The 17,990-nt window shown below is 48.7% G+C and overlaps 6 protein-coding genes across 6 annotated transcripts; 2 read left to right on the forward strand and 4 right to left on the reverse strand.

The window, feature by feature from the left end:
* Positions 1 to 255: 255 nt before the first annotated feature.
* Positions 256 to 2,594, reverse strand: DFJ58DRAFT_793536 (uncharacterized protein). The gene is made up of 8 exons (XM_041390416.1): positions 2,390 to 2,594; positions 2,127 to 2,324; positions 2,001 to 2,074; positions 1,694 to 1,952; positions 1,560 to 1,639; positions 1,386 to 1,510; positions 586 to 1,331; positions 256 to 533 (listed from the first exon to the last, which is right to left on the reverse strand). Exons 1-8 carry the CDS (start codon positions 2,438 to 2,440, stop codon positions 471 to 473), a joined length of 1,596 nt encoding a protein of 531 aa, XP_041242798.1. The 5' UTR covers positions 2,441 to 2,594; the 3' UTR covers positions 256 to 470.
* Positions 2,595 to 2,672: 78 nt separating this feature from the next.
* DFJ58DRAFT_661981 (P-loop containing nucleoside triphosphate hydrolase protein) lies at positions 2,673 to 3,654 on the forward strand (the record flags this gene model as incomplete). Its single annotated transcript, XM_041382266.1, has 2 exons — positions 2,673 to 3,102; positions 3,161 to 3,654. The coding sequence occupies 2 exons, from the start codon at positions 2,673 to 2,675 to the stop codon at positions 3,652 to 3,654; spliced, it is 924 nt and encodes a 307-aa protein (XP_041242799.1).
* A 1,057-nt stretch (positions 3,655 to 4,711) lies between these two features.
* DFJ58DRAFT_433398 (uncharacterized protein) lies at positions 4,712 to 6,853 on the forward strand. The gene is made up of 6 exons (XM_041380381.1): positions 4,712 to 5,311; positions 5,360 to 6,280; positions 6,338 to 6,421; positions 6,482 to 6,607; positions 6,662 to 6,776; positions 6,833 to 6,853. The coding sequence occupies exons 1-4, from the start codon at positions 4,901 to 4,903 to the stop codon at positions 6,563 to 6,565; spliced, it is 1,500 nt and encodes a 499-aa protein (XP_041242800.1). The 5' UTR covers positions 4,712 to 4,900; the 3' UTR covers positions 6,566 to 6,607; positions 6,662 to 6,776; positions 6,833 to 6,853.
* Positions 6,854 to 8,472: 1,619 nt separating this feature from the next.
* DFJ58DRAFT_842399 (uncharacterized protein) lies at positions 8,473 to 11,858 on the reverse strand (the record flags this gene model as incomplete). The annotated part of the gene is made up of 9 exons (XM_041392825.1): positions 8,473 to 9,573; positions 9,738 to 9,797; positions 9,851 to 10,087; positions 10,623 to 10,688; positions 10,827 to 10,943; positions 11,162 to 11,464; positions 11,545 to 11,655; positions 11,681 to 11,793; positions 11,825 to 11,858. 9 exons carry the CDS (start codon positions 11,856 to 11,858, stop codon positions 8,473 to 8,475), a joined length of 2,142 nt encoding a protein of 713 aa, XP_041242801.1.
* On the reverse strand, positions 11,574 to 12,374 carry DFJ58DRAFT_793550 (uncharacterized protein). The gene is given in 3 exon segments (XM_041390417.1): positions 11,574 to 11,657; positions 11,727 to 11,880; positions 11,892 to 12,374. The coding sequence occupies 1 exon segment, from the start codon at positions 12,306 to 12,308 to the stop codon at positions 12,042 to 12,044; it is 267 nt and encodes an 88-aa protein (XP_041242802.1). The 5' UTR covers positions 12,309 to 12,374; the 3' UTR covers positions 11,574 to 11,657; positions 11,727 to 11,880; positions 11,892 to 12,041.
* Positions 12,375 to 13,908: 1,534 nt separating this feature from the next.
* Positions 13,909 to 17,600, reverse strand: DFJ58DRAFT_662000 (uncharacterized protein; the record flags this gene model as incomplete). The annotated part of the gene is made up of 10 exons (XM_041382268.1): positions 13,909 to 14,568; positions 14,624 to 15,271; positions 15,326 to 15,399; positions 15,450 to 16,398; positions 16,446 to 16,625; positions 16,678 to 16,804; positions 16,860 to 16,982; positions 17,066 to 17,187; positions 17,238 to 17,370; positions 17,425 to 17,600. The coding sequence occupies 10 exons, from the start codon at positions 17,598 to 17,600 to the stop codon at positions 13,909 to 13,911; spliced, it is 3,192 nt and encodes a 1,063-aa protein (XP_041242803.1).
* Positions 17,601 to 17,990: the final 390 nt, after the last annotated feature.

Here is a 17,990-nt window from a genome sequence, read left to right on the forward strand (position 1 = left end):
CACTAACTGAAAATGTGAATGAATGTACTCTCTCTCCGGGCCATAGTGCTATATGTGCCTGAATAGCATCAGCATGTCCGATAAGCCGGAACGAGTGCTCACAGATATCGTGCAGGGAGAACTTGGGAAGAACACAACGCAAGTTCGCAATACTGCAAAGAATAATGCAGTGCATAGCCAAGGCTCATGCACGCATATTCGAGATTGGCGCTCTCTGCCGCTGGGACGCCTGCCATGGTCAGCCGATCCTCTTAGTTGGAGATATGAGTGTCAATTGCATATAACAGGTACAAATGCTGCAAAGCGTTACTGTATCAATAGTAGGGATCCACGGATGAACTCTATGAACAACCACAAGACAAGGCTTCTTGTTTGAGGCGTTACACCAAAAACCAGTTATACACCGAATGAAAAGGGTATTGGGTATATGAATTCCGAACTCGAGCAGGTCCATCCACACAACTTGGAGATCATACAACACACCACACGGCATCGTCCTTGTTATCGCTGTGGTTTCGTACCAAATGAATGAGCTGCGGATTGAAATGAACATGGACCCTTGAGCAGATTAAAGAATATACACACAGCGGTGCGGTAAGTCAGAATCATTCGGTTCCGACTTCCAGAACAACTCTTACAGGTTACTCGAATTGGACAAGATGCCATATCATCCACCGAAGTAGATTTCGGGTCTCGTCCGAGAGCTCGGAAGAGATTATGTATTCGCTTGGTATATCCGTCTGCTTCCAGAACTTTGCAATTCCATGGGTGCATCTCGAAGGCCTCGATTGCTGCTTTCTCGTAAACTTCCACTGGCGATATCGTTCTACCGAGCGCCGTCGTTTCCATCGGAAGTTGGACCCACGATTTGTCAAATGTCTTAGTACGTAGGCAAGGGTGGGTGAGTGCTGATGGATAGGTGACATGTAATCGACAATCGGAGCAGCGGAACACCAAAGCGGCAAGTTTGAGAGGGTCGACATCATTATCGATGCACAGCTGCCTACGAACTAGATCTGCAAGTTGCTTAGTGGCCTGGCAGTTCCAGGCTGACAACAAGGGAGGTAGACGAAGGGTAAGTGCGTCTACAAAGGCTTCCGCTGACATGACCTCAGAGTTTTTGCCATCTATCATGCATCGAACTTCCGAGAGTAGACAGATGTCTATCGCTTGAGGCAGGACCTTGTTGGTCTTATTATTTTTGAATGTCTTGGTCATATCGCTTACAACAACGGCAAGATTCTTGAAGCGGTCTTGAAGGAGGACAGTAAGCCTTCGAACTCTTCTGATTTCCAGAAAATTTTGAAGCCTCGGTAGAGAAACCTGACATGCTTTGTAAATGTGTGAGACTTGGTACAGAGACCAAGGGTATGTTACACACGTACAAGAATCAGTCAACTCTCGGTCTTGCCTGACGACGAGGTTGTCGAATTCTTTTGATACCGAGGCGTCGGACCGTAGTAATTCAAGCTCATTTCCCAATCCGAGGCTCTCGAGTTTTTCAACGACGCTGAAAACAAGTAAGTTTTCGCCATATACCTTTAGTTAAGATTACATACTCTCTTTTTCTCTGGTCTACCAGCTCTTTGCGACGCTGGTCAGCCGCTTCGGCCTCCCAGATGCGACACAAAGCTACGTGCTAAGAGCGCATCGATAATGCATTCGAAAGATTATCGGGAATGTTACACGATACCTGGTAAATCTCCTGGGTGGCTTTCTCGCGATGAATTATCAGGTCGTTCAACAATGGGCTATCCTTCACAAATTTGTACTGCATGTTAAGTTTGTTAACATCGGCGTGCGAAGCCACAGTGAGCGGCTTTCTGTAGGTATTGTCTGTCTGTCTACCGCAAGGCCCAGCAGAACTTATGACCGACATGGGTATGAGCTGCTTGGCATCGAGGCAGTTCAACTGGTCAACAAACGAAGGAAGCATTTCTCGACCAACGAGCCTACAAATAATTAGAAGCATAGATGACGCGAGCTTCACAAATGCCTACATGTCACTTGTGCAACCGTCACAGCAACGAATGCGCAACTCCCATTGAATTACATCGCACGGCAAGTGGCACTGCTGGAAGTGACGTAAGTTATCCAGACATTTATCGAGAAAGGACTGGACATACATGACAGAACGGCCAAAACAACAGGTTTGCATATGCGGGTTCGGAAAGGTACGATGGGCACTGAGGTAGCCGGTCGATACGTTTGAAGGTTTCTGTCCATATTGACTTTGCTTTGCGACGACTAAGCAGAAACGAACGAAACGATTTGGATACCCGGGTAAGATATACAAGGTCCAGTGGGTGAAGATACCAAAGAATCTAGCAGGACAAGAGGGTGAACGAGCCTAGAACACTGGTAATACCCAACTCGAGCGCATCCATACCTCGAAAAGCACATCAAGAGGGAGCCCCAAAACCACCGGTTTGCCCATCATTGTGATTGCAGAAGTGGTTGGTTGACACGCTTTTTAACGCGTCTACCTGGCCAGGCTCAAGTAGGTCACATTCTGGACTCAGGGTAGAAAATAGAATATTGACTGACGAACGATTTTCATTGGCCGACTACGCCACTGAGTCACTGACCCTCCGCATGGTCATCAGCTTTATGTAATTACGTAAGGCATTTACACCTCTCTTACACTCACCGGAACCCGCTTGTCCGACATCATGGCTGTCCAAGAAACACCTGTGTCGCGACGACTAAAGACAGTCAAACATATTATCATAGTGTGCTCTGGCAAAGGCGGTGTCGGAAAATCTTCCGTGTCCGCCCAGCTTGCGCTCAGCCTCCATGCATCTTCTCCCAGTGCTCGGGTCGGAGTTCTCGATGTCGATCTTACCGGTCCGTCAATACCACGCATGCTTGGTCTGGATGGACATGGTGTGCACCAGAGCAGCGATGGATGGGTGCCTGTGTACGCAGATGCGCTTGGGGATGGTGAACCCAGACTTGCGTGCATGAGCGTTGGATTTTTATTGAAGAATAAGGGGGATTCAGTAGTTTGGAGAGGACCGAAGAAGAACGCTATGATCAGGCAATTTTTGAGCGATGTCAGGTGGGGAGAGCTTGATTACCTCGTCGTGGATACGCCTCCAGGTTAGATATCTCTTGGTGTGACAAGACAAGAGCATCTCGAGCTGATATTAATATGTAGGAACATCTGATGAGCACTTGTCGCTGATCGAACATCTTGCACCGGTGCATTCACGGCTGTCTGCTGTTATTGTCACAACACCGCAGGCTGTTGCGCTACTGGATGCTATGAAATGTCTCTCGTTTACTCGGGCTGTCGCACTTCCTGTTCTTGGACTTATCGAGAACATGAGTGGATACGTATGCCCTTGCTGCGGAGATGTTAGCAATGTGTTCTCTACAGGTGGAGGTGCAGAAATGGCCAGACGAGAAGGGGTGCCGTTCCTTGGTAGTATGCCTATCGACACGGAGCTGGTCACATTGTTGGATGCTGCCGAGTCTACAGATCTAAGCGCTGCTGACGGACAACGCGATGAAGCTAGCGAAGTTCGTTCATTTGGAGTTTTACAACGGTATCAGAAGACATCGTCTGCGAAACTTCTGAGTGCCATCGTCGAGAAGCTCATATCGACGCTGCCATCGGTAGAGCACGCGTCAGTGAGCAGCTCTGCTTAAATAGTCTCAAGGGTACGTCATTAAACCATGTCCGCCACTTCTTACACATCCTATGCAGGGTTGTATCGATACATATACCGTTGATGTATCATTAGAATGTATCCCGATGTACATCGCTGGATCACAGGGCATATGATCTTGAGCATGCTGACGCGGCTTTCAGCTCGGGGGAAGCTTTCATTATCTATCCAGATAAGTGTTTGATCAGAGAAGCGTCAACCGCGAAGCATACTTATCGAACCATATCAGCATAGTTATCTCACATGGGAGGGCCCATCAGACCACATGATATTGCAAATTCCGAAAGTCCTTCGCACGACGGGCTATTCGGAGGGGACCCCACAGGCTATTTTAACTTGCACTGCAAGCCAGTAGGAAATCAATTGCTTGGTTCTTCAATCTCCCGAGCTTGGCAGCTATATATACATCAAAAGTTAAAGGCTCCTAACCCTGCTCGGTTCATTTCAAGCTAAAGCGAAAAGGTAAAATACAGAAGCTAGCACTAGTAGACTATAAGTACGTATTACCAGTTATATGATATCGTCAGAACCTCCGTCATCGTAAATTAGAACATGACTCGAACTTGAAAATTGAGCATTTCAATGATACCGATGTATATACAAAGGATCCGACACAGCAGTGACCTGGCCATAACCGGCCGTGCGCAAGGCTTCACCTCTCCTACATGCGAATGTCGAAGATCAGCCCTAGCAAGTCCGTCAATTTCAATATGTTTTTTTGGACAGAACTACATATATATTCCACCGTGGAATCTGGCTGGAAGAAGGTTCGGTAGATGAGTCTCGTAAGATTTACCACGTTCCAGTTCAACAAACCGGATATGAATGTGAGCATGTTCGAGTTTTGGCATCGAGCCTCGCGTTTTATTCCTTGCTTTTGTTCTATGAATCCAGCCATCCGATACCCATCCATCGTCCTCCGACTTGGCAGATTCATTCTCGAGGCGTCTTTAATTTTTACGTCTGACTAAATCTTGCTCATCCCTAACGATCTCTGTATTTTTTTTACCTCCGCGGCCTGATCCATTGTATCCACAGTCTAAGTTCAATGCATGACCATCGACCGTCTTTCGGCTCCGTATCGACGCCCGCTCCCTTACTTACATCTGCTTCGGCCTATGATATCGCTCAGCCTGCACGCTTAGGACCGCATACCGACACAAGTATGTAATTTTTGCAACATATAACATGACGCGTGCCCTTTTGTTGATGTTTAAGTTATCCCCATGATCTTTTCCCCTCCAGGCGATCCCTCCGAGAAGAGACCTGATTCCCAATCATCAGGCATGACCGTTCGCAGGTTAAGCGCGTCCGTTCGCGCCAATGTTGGGGATGACGATATTTTTACGACCCAGCATCACACCCGAACCCTTCGTCGCCGTTCAAGTCGCCTGTCAAAGTGGTTGGAGGAGTTACGGGTTGATTCCTCCACCGTTCAGCAGCCGCGTAGCCTCAATATCTCTACTAATGTGGAAACCGTTGGAACTGAATGTAATCCCTACTTGGCGTATCCTCACCTCAGCCTGGCAACTGTTCGTAAAAGTATGGATGATGCTACTAGCATGCACGATTATGTCGTAGTCGATGACGGCGACGTGCAAGAATATATTCCTCCTGAGGATCCCGTGGATATAAAGGTACGTCATCTACGACACGTGTTAGATAGGCCGTCTCATATGTCAAAGGGATCACATGGTCAATCAGCGCTTGCCGATACTGCTGGTACATGTCATCAATCGGCGACTGCATGGCTTGATACCCCCCCATCTCGACATCAGTTCCGTCTATCAATCAGATCTCCTTCACCAGCCGCATCATCGATATCTCGCAGTCCATCACGCCTGTCAATGTTTCAACGCTCCTCGCGTGCCACTTCCAACTCGGAGGCGAGCAATCCTTACAACCACAGTCGCTCCTCCAGCCTTCACACGTCACATCTTGTGGCTGAACCTCGATCGGAGGAACGTTGTACACATTCGAGCCCCTCATCGTGGCGGTGGCGACCGAGTGTGCTGGGGCATTTCGTGTCCCTCTCTGACGGTGATACACGCACAAGTACCCGTGACTCCCCAGGTAGTTCTTCCCGCCCCAGCATGTCCTCAACCACCACAAGTTCCTCGTACGCAACCCCATCCACCAATGTGACGTATGAGGATGGAGCATCGCTTGTACCTCCTTCGACGCCTCGAAAGTCGCACTTATTTGGATCTTTGAAGATGCGTTCCCAAAAGGCTGTGACTTCTTCACTGTCGCTTTTCACCACTGAAACAAGTTCCTCGTTTCCGACGTCATTCTCGTTACCAGCATCTGAACCGCAGCTCTCCCAGCCGCCAGGTTTTCCAGGCTCATTGGCGCGGAAGTCGAGTACAATTCGGTTACCCTTCTCACCAAAGTCAAAGGCCCCGGATAGTGCCCTTCCCAATATATTTGTGGAAGGGTCAGACGCTACACGACCGCGCATCGTGTACACCGGCAAAGGCCACGCTCCCAGAGTCTCTTTATCTTCGATCGCTAGTCAGTCACGAAGCACCAAGAAAAAGTTGGTCATCGGTGGTATCGCGCCGAATGACGTTAAACGTCTTGAAGCTGTTCAAAAGTGGTGTCAGGTCTGACTCACATCCTTGGCTTCGGTTTCTTTTTACTGACTCTTGCCCTATCATTAGTCATTTGGCGAAGTGGATCAAATCACGAGGATGCCTAATGGCGATCTCCATGTGAACTTCCATAAGGCTGAAGTTGCAGATACTGTAAATAGCTTCCACAGTCGTTCCTACTGTTGGAAGAGCTAACTGAGTTCTTCTTACCAGGTGTGTCGTGTGCGCGCCAAAGTCTACATCTCGGGTGTAGGTAGCGTACATCTTTCTTGGTATTCCGGAAATAAACGACCATAGCATTCGTCACCGCCCTCAAACCATACTCGTCTGTTTGTAAAGGTGAGAGCAGACATGGATTGCCACAGTGCCCATAAGTTGACTGGGTACCTTCAGTGTACAACGCTGGAATTACGTTCTACACCCGCCTAATTCGATAACTATCATTTCCCCAAGGTCTCTGGCCACTAATTTCACTGATGACTTGTATCGATTCCACGACCATATATGCGTACGTATATATTGCCCGTTCTGTCCGACATCAAACTGACACCGCCATGCACACAGACGACCATTTATGACCCCATTTGAGCATTTCATCCTATCTATCATCTACATACCCTAGTATCTCAGTCTCATTAATGCCATCTACCACGCATTCCTTCGTTTATATCCCTTGCTCACGATACATACCTTCCACATCGTCAAGATGACTCTTCGCGAACTAGTTGCTTGGACAATACGTTGGACGAGTAGGTGCCCATACTTAACGATATTTCCTTCCGCTGTCAGCAATATCATGTCCCGTTTGGCCTTCCGTAGGCAGACTGAATAGAAGGAAGGCTATTATTTTCAAAGTGTTTGCCCTCCATCTCGACTCTTGTTGCGCAGTACAGGGACGTACATGAACTATTATGTTGGACCAGGGGTCCCAAGGGCAGGAGCTACTACGCACCAAGGGCCCTATCGGCCCTTTACACAGCTTAGTCAGCATGTAGACTAGGTTTCGCCATGTTCGTAGCTAGCATTGATCATCATCTCAGCTTGTCTGCCTCGCTCTGGGCTTAGGCTAGATTAGTGACCAGCCCCTCTATGAGGCAAACCGTCGATAGTCGCAGAGGGGCTGGTCACGAGTTTAGGCTTAGGCCGCTGGCCCTGTTCCAATGTGCTCGTTCATAGGCGGCGTTCGATTTGACCCCGACTTTGGTATTTCTTGAGCACCTTAGGTGAGACTCGGTCAATATTTGGTGTTCACTTCTGATTAATATCTTCGACACAACCTTCTCATCTTCGTATATCCAACGGTGCAAACAGCGCATCACAGAGCGCAAATTCCGTATCCCAATTACTGTGTAAATCGGTTATCACGAAGCACAAACTTTGTACCACTGAGCACAACCACTCTCGCGGGTTGTATGTTCTGAGGTCTTGTAAGTGTTTCTCTCTCTGATACCAAAAATTAACACACCGCAACTTGATCTATGAGAGGGTCTGTCCGATAAGGTCTTAGAGATCTTCACTGGGGCTCGTCCGTGGCAATGACGCAGACAAAGATCTACGCTCTTAGCGTGCTCAAATTAGGTGCTACTAGATACTAAATTACGCAGGACGTATTTCGCGCACAATATGAAAATCTACGACGCAGCGGAAGCGATTCTGTACGCTTCATCATTCTTAAACTCTTTAGTTACTAGGCCTGACCGGGTTTCTACTGATACAAATCATCAGCTGATCTCCACTTGCACGATTGTAAGATGCTCCGCGTCTTCAACCCACCCACACCGAGCGTTTACTCCTGAGCTACACGCCGCGGAAGCGATTCTGTCATACCGAGATGCGTCTCTTCGTTCCCTGCGGCAATAGCTCTGCAAACGCGATTGGGCACTCAGCCGGCAGTCACCTATTACTTCTCTACCGCAACGACTGTTCACTCCGTGCACTTCGTCGCCATAGTCTTTCTTTTCCCACCCTCTCCACAGCAAGTCGTTGCATCCACTCGCGTCCCGTTACATGTAAATATCATCATAATAGTTGAACATACTGGTACGACGTCTCCGGGTCATACAGGTTGAACGATCACTAGCATTTGTCTTGTACACGAAAAAAAACTCGTTCAGGAGCTTTGTACAACTTCTTTATCAGAAACGGTGAGTATATACCCTACACCAGGAGATGTGAGAGCACGATTACATGGTTATAAAGTGCACTTACCATCGTTGTGTTAGTTGCTCCCTTCTTCTTTGAGTGATGAAATCGTCGACCTTTTTCCATGTTCCTGGCTCTTCGAACCACGCATGACGAGTGGAAACATCTTCGTAGTAGGGATCTACGGGACGCGTGCAATAGATATGGACCAAGTTGGGAAACATCCCAACTAGCAGATTGCCAATGGCCTCAACATCGTTACATTCCGCATACCCAACACTTAGGTCAGTGACTTGCTCGCTGGTGATGCCAGTGTATTGGTGGTGGACGGGGGAAGGTGAGTCTTTTTGGGTTGTGGTATCTAGGTTGATCCCCAGGGAGCACAGGTTTGGACAGCGCTCGAGAATACCTGCAAGCCCGAGAAATGACACCCCCAAGCGGGTGACTTCCCATCTCCAGTTTGTGTGAAGGTGAAGATGTTTCATTCGCGGCCAAGCAGAAACAAGGTCTTGAATTTCGTCGTCGTTGATAGAGATATGCATTGATCCGAGATTGAGATCGGTGAGCCCTGCGAAGGCCCGTAGCCTTTGGAAGGCGGAAGCAGTCAGTTCGAAAAGGGCGGGATCGGAGAATTTAGCGGGGCGAGCCACCATAACATTCAACGACTCTAAAACGTTGGATTTGAAATGCTCTGTGAGGGAGGAAAGTAGGTGGTGGAGATCAACTGCGTTTGGAGCTGTCTTGATATCCAGCTGTGCGCTCTTCGCAGAAATTTGCAAGGGGGTCAAAAAAGCGAGAAGAAACTGGACATTTGGGGCAGTTATACCGAATTTGTCCACCGAAAACATGACGCTGAACCGCGACGTCGATCCCAAGCTGTAACCTATTGGGACGAGCATCTCCAGCTCCCTCAGCCATTTGAGGGATGCAAGATGCTTCAATGCCTGTGCATTTATAGCCAATGTCTCCAAGATCTCCAGATCGTTCCAGCAAGTGACGATATCTGAAAGCATGGTACATGCACTGCTAGAGGGTGGCATCCAACAACGAAATTCTTTGATCTTAGGGCAAGCCTTTCCTATGCCTGCCAAGAGATCGACCATTGCTGATGGCCAACGCTCCGAACAAACGACTAGCCGAGTAAGGGTTGTGGAAATGCAGCGCTGCAGGCAAGGTAGAAGCACATCACGCCTGTCAAACCAGTACAGCTCCTGGAGTAGGGGAAATGGTGGGTACGGAGAAGGATGAGAGCCCAAAAGAGCAAGCGCAGCGCTATCATGCAGCCGCTGATGTCTCACATCATATTTTTGAAAGTGAGCGAGCGCACTCGGCGTGCATACTTTTGAAAAGTAGTCCAATCATCATCGACTAATGGTCTGAGAAACCTCTAAAATTGATGTACCATGAACTACACTCAAAAGAGAAGGACACTAAACTCACCACACAGTTGGAATCAACATATATTCCCAAATTTACGGGTTGAGAACGAGTGTCCTGAGGCAGGCACATTGCAAGCACATATGTCTCTTGTATGTGGGCCCATAGGGCGTCCAGTGCCAGCTCTCGGAAAGTTCGACACGTCAACGCCAGGTAGTACAGAGTGGTATATGATGGTTGGACGCCGCCCGCCGTGACTTCTGTGACTTTCGCAAAAATGGCCTGTGAAGTCTCTGAGATCTGCAGGCAAGCGTGCATTGCGAGTGCAAATCACGACTGGACATTGGGTGGTTACTGGTTAGTCTCATCCAGTGGATCAGCGTGTATGGTATAATCTGCTACTCACCAGATACCGTCAAGAGTTATCGTGATAGAACGAGCGTCAAAAGGCAAGATTTTGAGGGTGACTTCACTTGTGGTCATTCGGGGTGCTGCCAGTGGCAGTAATAACGCCACTTCTCAATCGTTTCGGAGGATCTGAACACGCGGCCTACTGTTCACTAGGCAACTTGAGGATCTTTGGGACAGCTGCGATCACGAGAAGCTAAACTGTGACCATTGGAGAGATAATCTGGCCGCTTAAGCCTCAATTGGACTTTGCGAAAACCCGATGGTCTTCGCGAAGGCTAAACACCATAATCTGCAAAGGAAACAAATTAGACCAAAGCCACCGGCACGCAACCCGATAGAAGGAAGGAGAAGAAAGACAGTCTGACTCCTTCGGCGGTTGTGGTCACACCCGAAGATAACAACCATGATGCGACCGCCGACTTACTGGGCACGCTGAAAGATGCTCGAGGAGTCGGACGACGAGGGCATGCTCAATCATCGGTAAAGCCCGCTGGTCCATATCACACGCGGTTGAGTGAAACAGAACGTAAGAGTTTATGTGAGCGGCACTTGCATCAAAGTCCAATAAGTAGCATATACATCTTCCCAATGCCTAATATTGTATGGCTCTTTTCCTGCCAGTGCGCACCTTGCCCCGATGTGTCAACCTCCTTCCCATTATGCTTCCCCGGGTGGTCCTGACATGATACTTGCTGTCGTTAAACATAGGATTGGGATAGTACCGGCCATCGTCAAACTTCGCCGGCTGGGGGCATGCCTCACATCAGGGCATTCGCGAGCCCGAGATGCACCCGAGACACTGGGGGTCTCTAGTATAGATTGTAATGTCCTACATAGGGTATCACTCTGAAAAGGACAGAAATTGGACACAAAAAAAAAAAACTTCGCCGGCTACGGTGCGCATTGCTACATCAGTCGCCTACTGTCGTGGTAGTGGTTGCAGACGCCATCTCCGCTACAGACGTGGAGGCTACTATTGCTGGAAAATTCATGGTCGCGACTCGCAAGGGCAGTTAGTCCGTTTGGGAGGTCGCGGTCGTTGTTCCTGTGGAGCCGCAATTGGGGGACGGGGTTGACAACAGTAGGGTTGACAAGGTTGACAGCACCGGAGTTGAAATAATACTGGCCATTATCGTAGGCTGGATACGGATGGTATGCTGGGAGTAGGACCATATCCGTCACGGGTGAGAGAAGTCGTTTTGCTAGGAGTGTACTGTCCATCGAAATATGTGGGGTTGGGGTAGGACTGGCTGTAGCAGGTCTATGCTATGGGTCTGAGTCTGTGAAGTAAATGTGAAGTCAAACCAGCGAAAAAAAATTGGTGCTTGTTAGACGCGGCGACGCACTGGCTTGTCTCGACCCTGACTGGGTTGTCGAACGTGCTTTCGTCGACGGTGTACCTTGTTTGTGGGCAATAAGCGCACAGTCGCACACGTGCTCTCCCATACGGAACGGTTCTGTAGTTATGTAAATAGATAAAACCTGTCGCATGCTTGTCAACACCAAAACGGTCCCAAGATTGCTCCCTCCGAGATAGAGACGGGGATGAGCTTGGTTTTTGACCTTGTCCCTTGCCGCAGGACGTTCGGACTCGACTACGGATCGAATGATGTTCAGCAGCATTACAATCGCGAAAATGATTAGCAGAAGGATCGGGCATGATCTGATACGCGAGATGTCGCCTGCCCGGCCCTGGGCGTCTTTAAAAGCACGAACACAGTTAAATTGACAAACTCAACATCACATGTGTGCACTCGTAGTATGTCACATAAGTGTTCCTTCCAATCAGATGGCTGAACGCGAAAGGAACGTGCGCGAGCGATAGTGGCACGCCGCACAATTGTCACGAGTCATGTAAGGAAAATTCTCCAGGACCACGACATGCCGTACAGCAGAAGCAGTGAACGGGCAACAAACGTCCAACCGTATACTGATCACGAACTGCTCGTCGAACTCGATCGAGAGATACCTTAACAAAACCAAAGAACTTGCGTAAAAGTTCAGGGAGACATGACAGATGAGTCCCTTCATCAAGGAGCTCCTGATCCGACACAGCCAAGGAAGCAAGAGGCGCAAGTGACAAAGCAGAAGACGACGAAGCTGCAGCCATGACAAGTCAAACACGACGATGATATAGAGCTGGGTGTTTTTTGGATTGTGCAGTGACGGGTCACGGCAGGCGAAGAAAACGTTGTTGACTGAAAACAAACACAAACAAATCGGACCGTTCTCAGAACTTCAAAGCTTCAACTCGGCCCTGTGACCGTGAACACTGACATTTGAAAAAAATTCGTTAGACCAGCCCTCTTCAAGTTCTAGGGCCCTGGAGTTATCTATCAGGTGTGGAGCAGAAGTTGATCCTGTGTTACCTTACTAGTACTAGTGACAACCCTGGATGCAGTGGCACTTGTCCCGCAGCTCATATCTTGGCAGACTTGCCAGTGAAGCAGAAGCCGACCCTTTAAGTTACCTCCCTTGCTGCGCCCTGTGGGGCTCATGACCTGGTGTTGACAATCCTGGGATTAGTGGATACAAATGCACGCTGTCCATTTTGGTCACTCTGCTGATGATCAGCAATATAAAATGGCCCCTTTGACTGACTTTTCCTTCAGCAATCCGCTCTATTATCAACTGCCTCACAAACCAGGTGAGTTGTCTGACTCGGATTTGAGCCCCTTGACCATGACGCGGCTGACGCCGTCTTGCAGCTTAACCGCACTCACAACCATCATCATGTTCAACAACAACGCCGAGCAATGCAACTGCACCACTTCGTAAGTTCTACCTTGCGACATTTCAATATGACTGGTTTCTGACTGTCTGTCAACAGCTGCAACTGCCAGGTTGGTAACTGCAACTGTGTTAAGAACTAAGTGCCATGCGCAAGTGCACCTGCCTTGCCGTGAATATAAACATAAATATGTCCTCATCAGCTGTTTGACGTGACTTGTACTGTTATATTGAAATGCCAGAGTTGTTCTAGTAAAGCGACGTCTCTTGATAAAGCTGACAGTAAAGACTGCAACATTATCCAAAATTCCGAATGGCCCTTGAATTCGCTACTTCAAGGACCTCAGCGATATTGTAACGAGCCACAGGGAGCCATAGTCACGGTCGCAGTTCATATCATGATCACTGCCATCACCATCGATCATCTGGCGCCCACAAACGCCCATCATGATCATTACCTCGGATTTTTTTCCAGGCGCAAAAATATTTGAGGCCTTTTTGGCGGTCTGCAGTATCTGGAAAATTCTTGCAGGAACAATTTCTGCCCACTTGGTGATCTACCATCATGCATCAGATTTCGATACCACCTGGACCACCCAATGAATTTTATATCAGGAACTAGGAAATTGGTTGCGGGCAGTGTAGCGGTGTCTGGATCCTTGGTACAGAGGTATCTCACATACTCAAGTATTACATATTACACGGTCAGATAATGCAGTAACGACAGTGACGACCTGGTGGGTGGAAGATGACTAAGTAGCGATGAGAGTACGACAGAGCATGATGCGCAAATCTATGGGTGAATGAGTGTCGTTTTTGTTATCTAGCTCGATGAAAAAATATGGATAAAAGAAGCGAAAAACGGATTTATATATTAGAATAATTGGCTGGAAGAAAGGAAGATAGAACGAAAATGTACGTGTAAAAGTGAAAGAGAAATTAAACCATGCCTAAGTAACTCGAGATGTACCCTGATGCAATCACTGGGTACCCCAATGGTTCCATTCAGGACCGCTCTGCACGTCTCGCTGGGAGCTACTGAAGTGGTCAGGTCCTGGGGTGGGATGTACGTTCAGCATTGGCGCGTTTGACGCAAACGATCCACGATGGTAACGCCCAGGGTGACCGCGACCTCCATTCTTGAAATTGGACTGATGGTCTCTGCGATGTTGGCGACGAGGAGGTACAGTGATATTGCGCTGCTCAAACATCGGCTGCATGGGTGCACCACCAGAACCTAGAGGAACGTTTGATGGGGCTTGCACATGCTGATTGATGCCAAATGGGGCATGATTCGGCATCCAGCCGTGTGGACCCATTATCGGAAAAGGTCCTGGGTTCGGGTGCTGAATCCCTGGTACACCAGGTGCGAACGCAGGTGGAAGATACGGCCTCCAATTGTTAGGAGGTTGAGCTGGGAGCGAGGCAGGAGCAGCCTCTGTGGAGGTCGAAGTTTGTTCGCCTTGAGCACCGGACATGTATTGATTTAGAGCGTCTGGAGGGTAAACAGGAACTAGAATACCCTGATCTCCGTGAATGAACCCCGTAGGTATCAGTGGCGCTTGTGTTGCAACAGGGGTCTGTCCCCGGCCTTGCTCTCGCACGGGTGTTCTCGCAGGATACGAATATGGAATGAATGGCTTGAACAGCACGTCAGCGTTGCAGCATAAGAAGCTTGAGATTTATTAAACGTACAGCATACATGCCTGGGTGAACAATCGGAGTAGGTGTTGCTGAAGGTGTTCCACGAGCATCCGCGCCACTAGCTGGGGGAAACGATTGGCTCATCGGCGGCGGAAGAGGAAATCCAGGGTATGCCCCCATATACTGCATGTGATATGGTGGGAAACCAGCCACCCATCCTTGAGGATGATAGTACCCCATTGTGGGCATGGGATAAGCCATGTGTTGGGGAGGAGCAGATGTCACCGACGTTTGTGAAGCGGAAGGAGTAATGGAAACAGCCTGAGGCGGGATAGTGTTGTCTAACTCGACGGTCTGTACGTCATCCGCAACTAGAGAAGAATATTGTTGAGGTTCAGAGGCAACGTCAAGCTTTTCATCTGACTGCTCGACGTCGGGTATTGAACCTCTAGTAGCTGTCTTGTGGCCAATGTCCAATTCCTGTAGCCTTTCTTCTAAGGCAATTGTAGATGGTCGTCGAACATTAGGATCCACACGAAGATCGTCGCTGGAGACAAGGGACGGTTCTGACCCATGGCGGACCATACCCCCCTCAAGGTTTCGCCCGCGGTTACGATAAGATCTCCAATTCGTGCGATGCGGAGGGTTCCAGTCACGGAGCTGGACCCGGATTGGACGTCCATCAAGGATCCTGTTATGCTTATGACAGATGGATTAGCCTGGGAACAGTAGGAGTGGAAATTTTGATCGCACCTCTTCACTAACAGCTAGAGCAGGAGACTCCTTGTTATTGAATGTGACAAAGGCAAACGCGGAACGCTTGTTGACTACAAAAAATAATCGTTACTGAGCGAGGACAACGATAATTAAAGCCTACCTGGCCGGATAACTTTGACATTCTCCACACCGCCATACCTTGAGAACAAGTTACGGACGCGTTCTTCATCCCAGGCGTTCGGGCCATACATCTCCAATCCTCCGACGAAGATGGTTGTAGGATCCAATGGACCTTCGCGCTTTGTATCACATTGCAGGCCATTCTTCGTGACGAACTCAGGTAGAGATCCGGACTGAAAGTCGCCTAGGTAGCTTCCGCTAGTAGGAGTACGAGGTATCAAAGACCCCGGCGTTTTCGGGGTCATAGGCGAGGTCCCAAACTCGGGAGTCGGAGGGATGCCAAGTTCAATGTCATAGGATTCCTCCTGATGTACCGGTGTTGTATTGAAATGCGCTGTAGAACTTGCAACGTCTGAAATACCCGACATGGATGGTAAGTGCGCCATGATGCTAGAGTAAGTTATGCTCAGTTGAAATTCACCGTCAGGGTAAACAAAAACTAGCCTCTGATTTTCGTCAGCAGCCTCCATTCGGTCGCTCCAATACTTTTTTGTTTCTCGTTCACGGACTGTCTCAGAGATGGGCGGAAAGTGTTTCTTGTTGACACCTGATGGCTTGTGGCTCAAGGATAGAGCTCGAGGACGTTTTGGTGTCGTGCCTTTCGTATCCAACACGCCATTCTGCGAGGACCAGGTCATATCGCACAATGCAGTAGACGCTCGGTTCGAATTACGCTCGATGTTGCCAAGGCTAGCTGACGATGAGATCGGTTGTATGCCAGGATGATAGGGAACGAGTGAATCTGCGGATGAAAACCGGTTTGGAAATGGGAAATGCGATGGAGCCATATGCGTGGAACTAGCTGTTTGAGCTTGCCAGTGGTTTTGGTTAGTTTGCACAAGCTGGGCGCCATGGTATGGCATCGGCTGGCGTGGGTGAGCTGGATGGTGAGCCCAAGTCACGGTCAGGTGAGGCACTCGGCGCAGAGTCTAGCAGTTGCGTCAGCATATGCAGTTAATTAGCTCTGTAAACTCACCATCAGCGCGCAAACGCAGTCATCGCGGTGGCACCATTTGATTTCCCAGCACCCCGTCTCCATTCCTGCAGAGCGGGGGGCATCGTGCGGAGGAGGATATTCCTGCTGAACACCTGACTCGAACTCGTGAGGAACAAAATGTTCGATGCCCCCGAAAATGGTTGATATCTTCCTTAGAGTCTAGGGCAAAGTCAGAACCCACAGTTCTGGTCATAGGCTAGGTTACGAGTACTTCGGCAGTGTAAAGCAGGGGGTTAAAATACGCCCCGGATTCATCTGCTTCTCGATCGCCGAGAGGCATAAGGCCTTCGTTCTCCGCTGCGGCACGCGCATCTGAATTGTACAGGACTGACAGGTACCTGGTGATTTTACTTCCATCAGAGAGAACGAAGAAAATTGAAGAAGAAGAGATACCGAGTGCCCGGGACCCTAGAAATTTTCATCGCCCAAGGCAAATCCAGGTCGACAGGCTTACCATCCTGAAGGTCGCCAAAGTTTGATTTGATGTCTGACGAAGGTACAAACTGTCGTGGTGTACTAGAAACCGAGTTAGAAGCAGGACTACTTCATATATGCGCGTATTCAAGCGCATATAGGGACGCGTCTTTGCGAAAACTCACCGGTAGGATATGAGTAGCGTTCTCAATGCTCGTGCTGGCTCATAGCGTAAGTAACGCCCCATGAATTGTTTAGGTTCCGACGAATGCAAATTTGCGATTAGCATTGCCGCCGTCTCGGCGTCCTGGTGAAGCATTAGAAATATTCTCAGAACATTTAATAGTAGAGACAGACTTGACACTGGATGAATGCGCAAGTGCCGCCCTTTGAGTCACGAACGACTTTGATGGTCTGTACCTCTGGGTGATCAGAAAGGTGATCAGAGAGCATACGAGTTAACTCCAAATGATCGATATTAGTTGGTAGACTGGGGAAAAGTTTACGATGAGCACGCAAGTTAATTTGTGTCTAAATAGCGTACCTTCCGATGAAAATGCTAGCGTCTTGAACGATCCTGTCTGCAGACTTCTTAGAGTCGTCACATGCCTCGTTGACGGTCAAGGGGGTGACATTAGGATCTTCTGTTGGGGAGAGAGGAGCAGAGAGTAATGTGTCAAAACGAGTACCCCAAGATCGCGCCTGGGTATGCTGCGGCATGTCTATAGAATGAACTAAGGAATAGTACTTGTTAGTGATGGTAGAGGTTGTAGGTGGAGAGATGGAGTCCAAAACAGAGAAACAAACAACCGCGGCTCGCGGGCGCAGTCTACCTAAACTGCTCTATGATGTGTCAAAATACCAACTTGTCAGAACAAAATTCCGCAGCTCCACGGAGTGAAAAACAGAAAAAAAATTAAGTTATCCCTCCACCGACGGCTGTAGAGCCCAAGTGGGAAAGAGAAGATATTCAGATGAAACCAATGATTCTTTGTGATTGGCTCACATGAAATATTGAATCTGCAGAACCATGTTGAGCTTGGAATAAACGACAATCAATTCACATCTAGATGATTTATTCAATTGATGAATTGCGTGAGACACGAGTCC

The sequence above is a fragment of the Suillus subalutaceus genome (genome assembly GCF_016647625.1).
Source record: "Suillus subalutaceus strain FC151 chromosome Unknown DFJ58scaffold_69, whole genome shotgun sequence".
Classification (NCBI taxonomy): domain Eukaryota; kingdom Fungi; phylum Basidiomycota; class Agaricomycetes; order Boletales; family Suillaceae; genus Suillus; species Suillus subalutaceus.

What these genes read in the sequence shown, in the direction of transcription:
- DFJ58DRAFT_793550 (XM_041390417.1), bottom strand. Translation starts at nt 12,308, where the DNA reads ATGGCTGCAGCTTCGTCGTCTTCTGCTTTGTCACTTGCGCCTCTTGCT.
- DFJ58DRAFT_793536 (XM_041390416.1), bottom strand. Translation starts at nt 2,440, where the DNA reads ATGATGGGCAAACCGGTGGTTTTGGGGCTCCCTCTTGATGTGCTTTTC. An exon ending in CTCTTGATGTGCTTTTCGAG is followed by an intron (nt 2,325 to 2,389) that starts GTATGGATGCGC and finishes TTGTCCTGCTAG; the next exon opens with ATTCTTTGGTATCTTCACCC. An exon ending in TGTTTTGGCCGTTCTGTCAT is followed by an intron (nt 2,075 to 2,126) that starts GTATGTCCAGTC and finishes CGTCACTTCCAG; the next exon opens with CAGTGCCACTTGCCGTGCGA.
- DFJ58DRAFT_433398 (XM_041380381.1), top strand. Translation starts at nt 4,901, where the DNA reads ATGATCTTTTCCCCTCCAGGCGATCCCTCCGAGAAGAGACCTGATTCC. An exon ending in AGGATCCCGTGGATATAAAG is followed by an intron (nt 5,312 to 5,359) that starts GTACGTCATCTA and finishes CATATGTCAAAG; the next exon opens with GGATCACATGGTCAATCAGC. An exon ending in AGGCTGAAGTTGCAGATACT is followed by an intron (nt 6,422 to 6,481) that starts GTAAATAGCTTC and finishes TCTTCTTACCAG; the next exon opens with GTGTGTCGTGTGCGCGCCAA.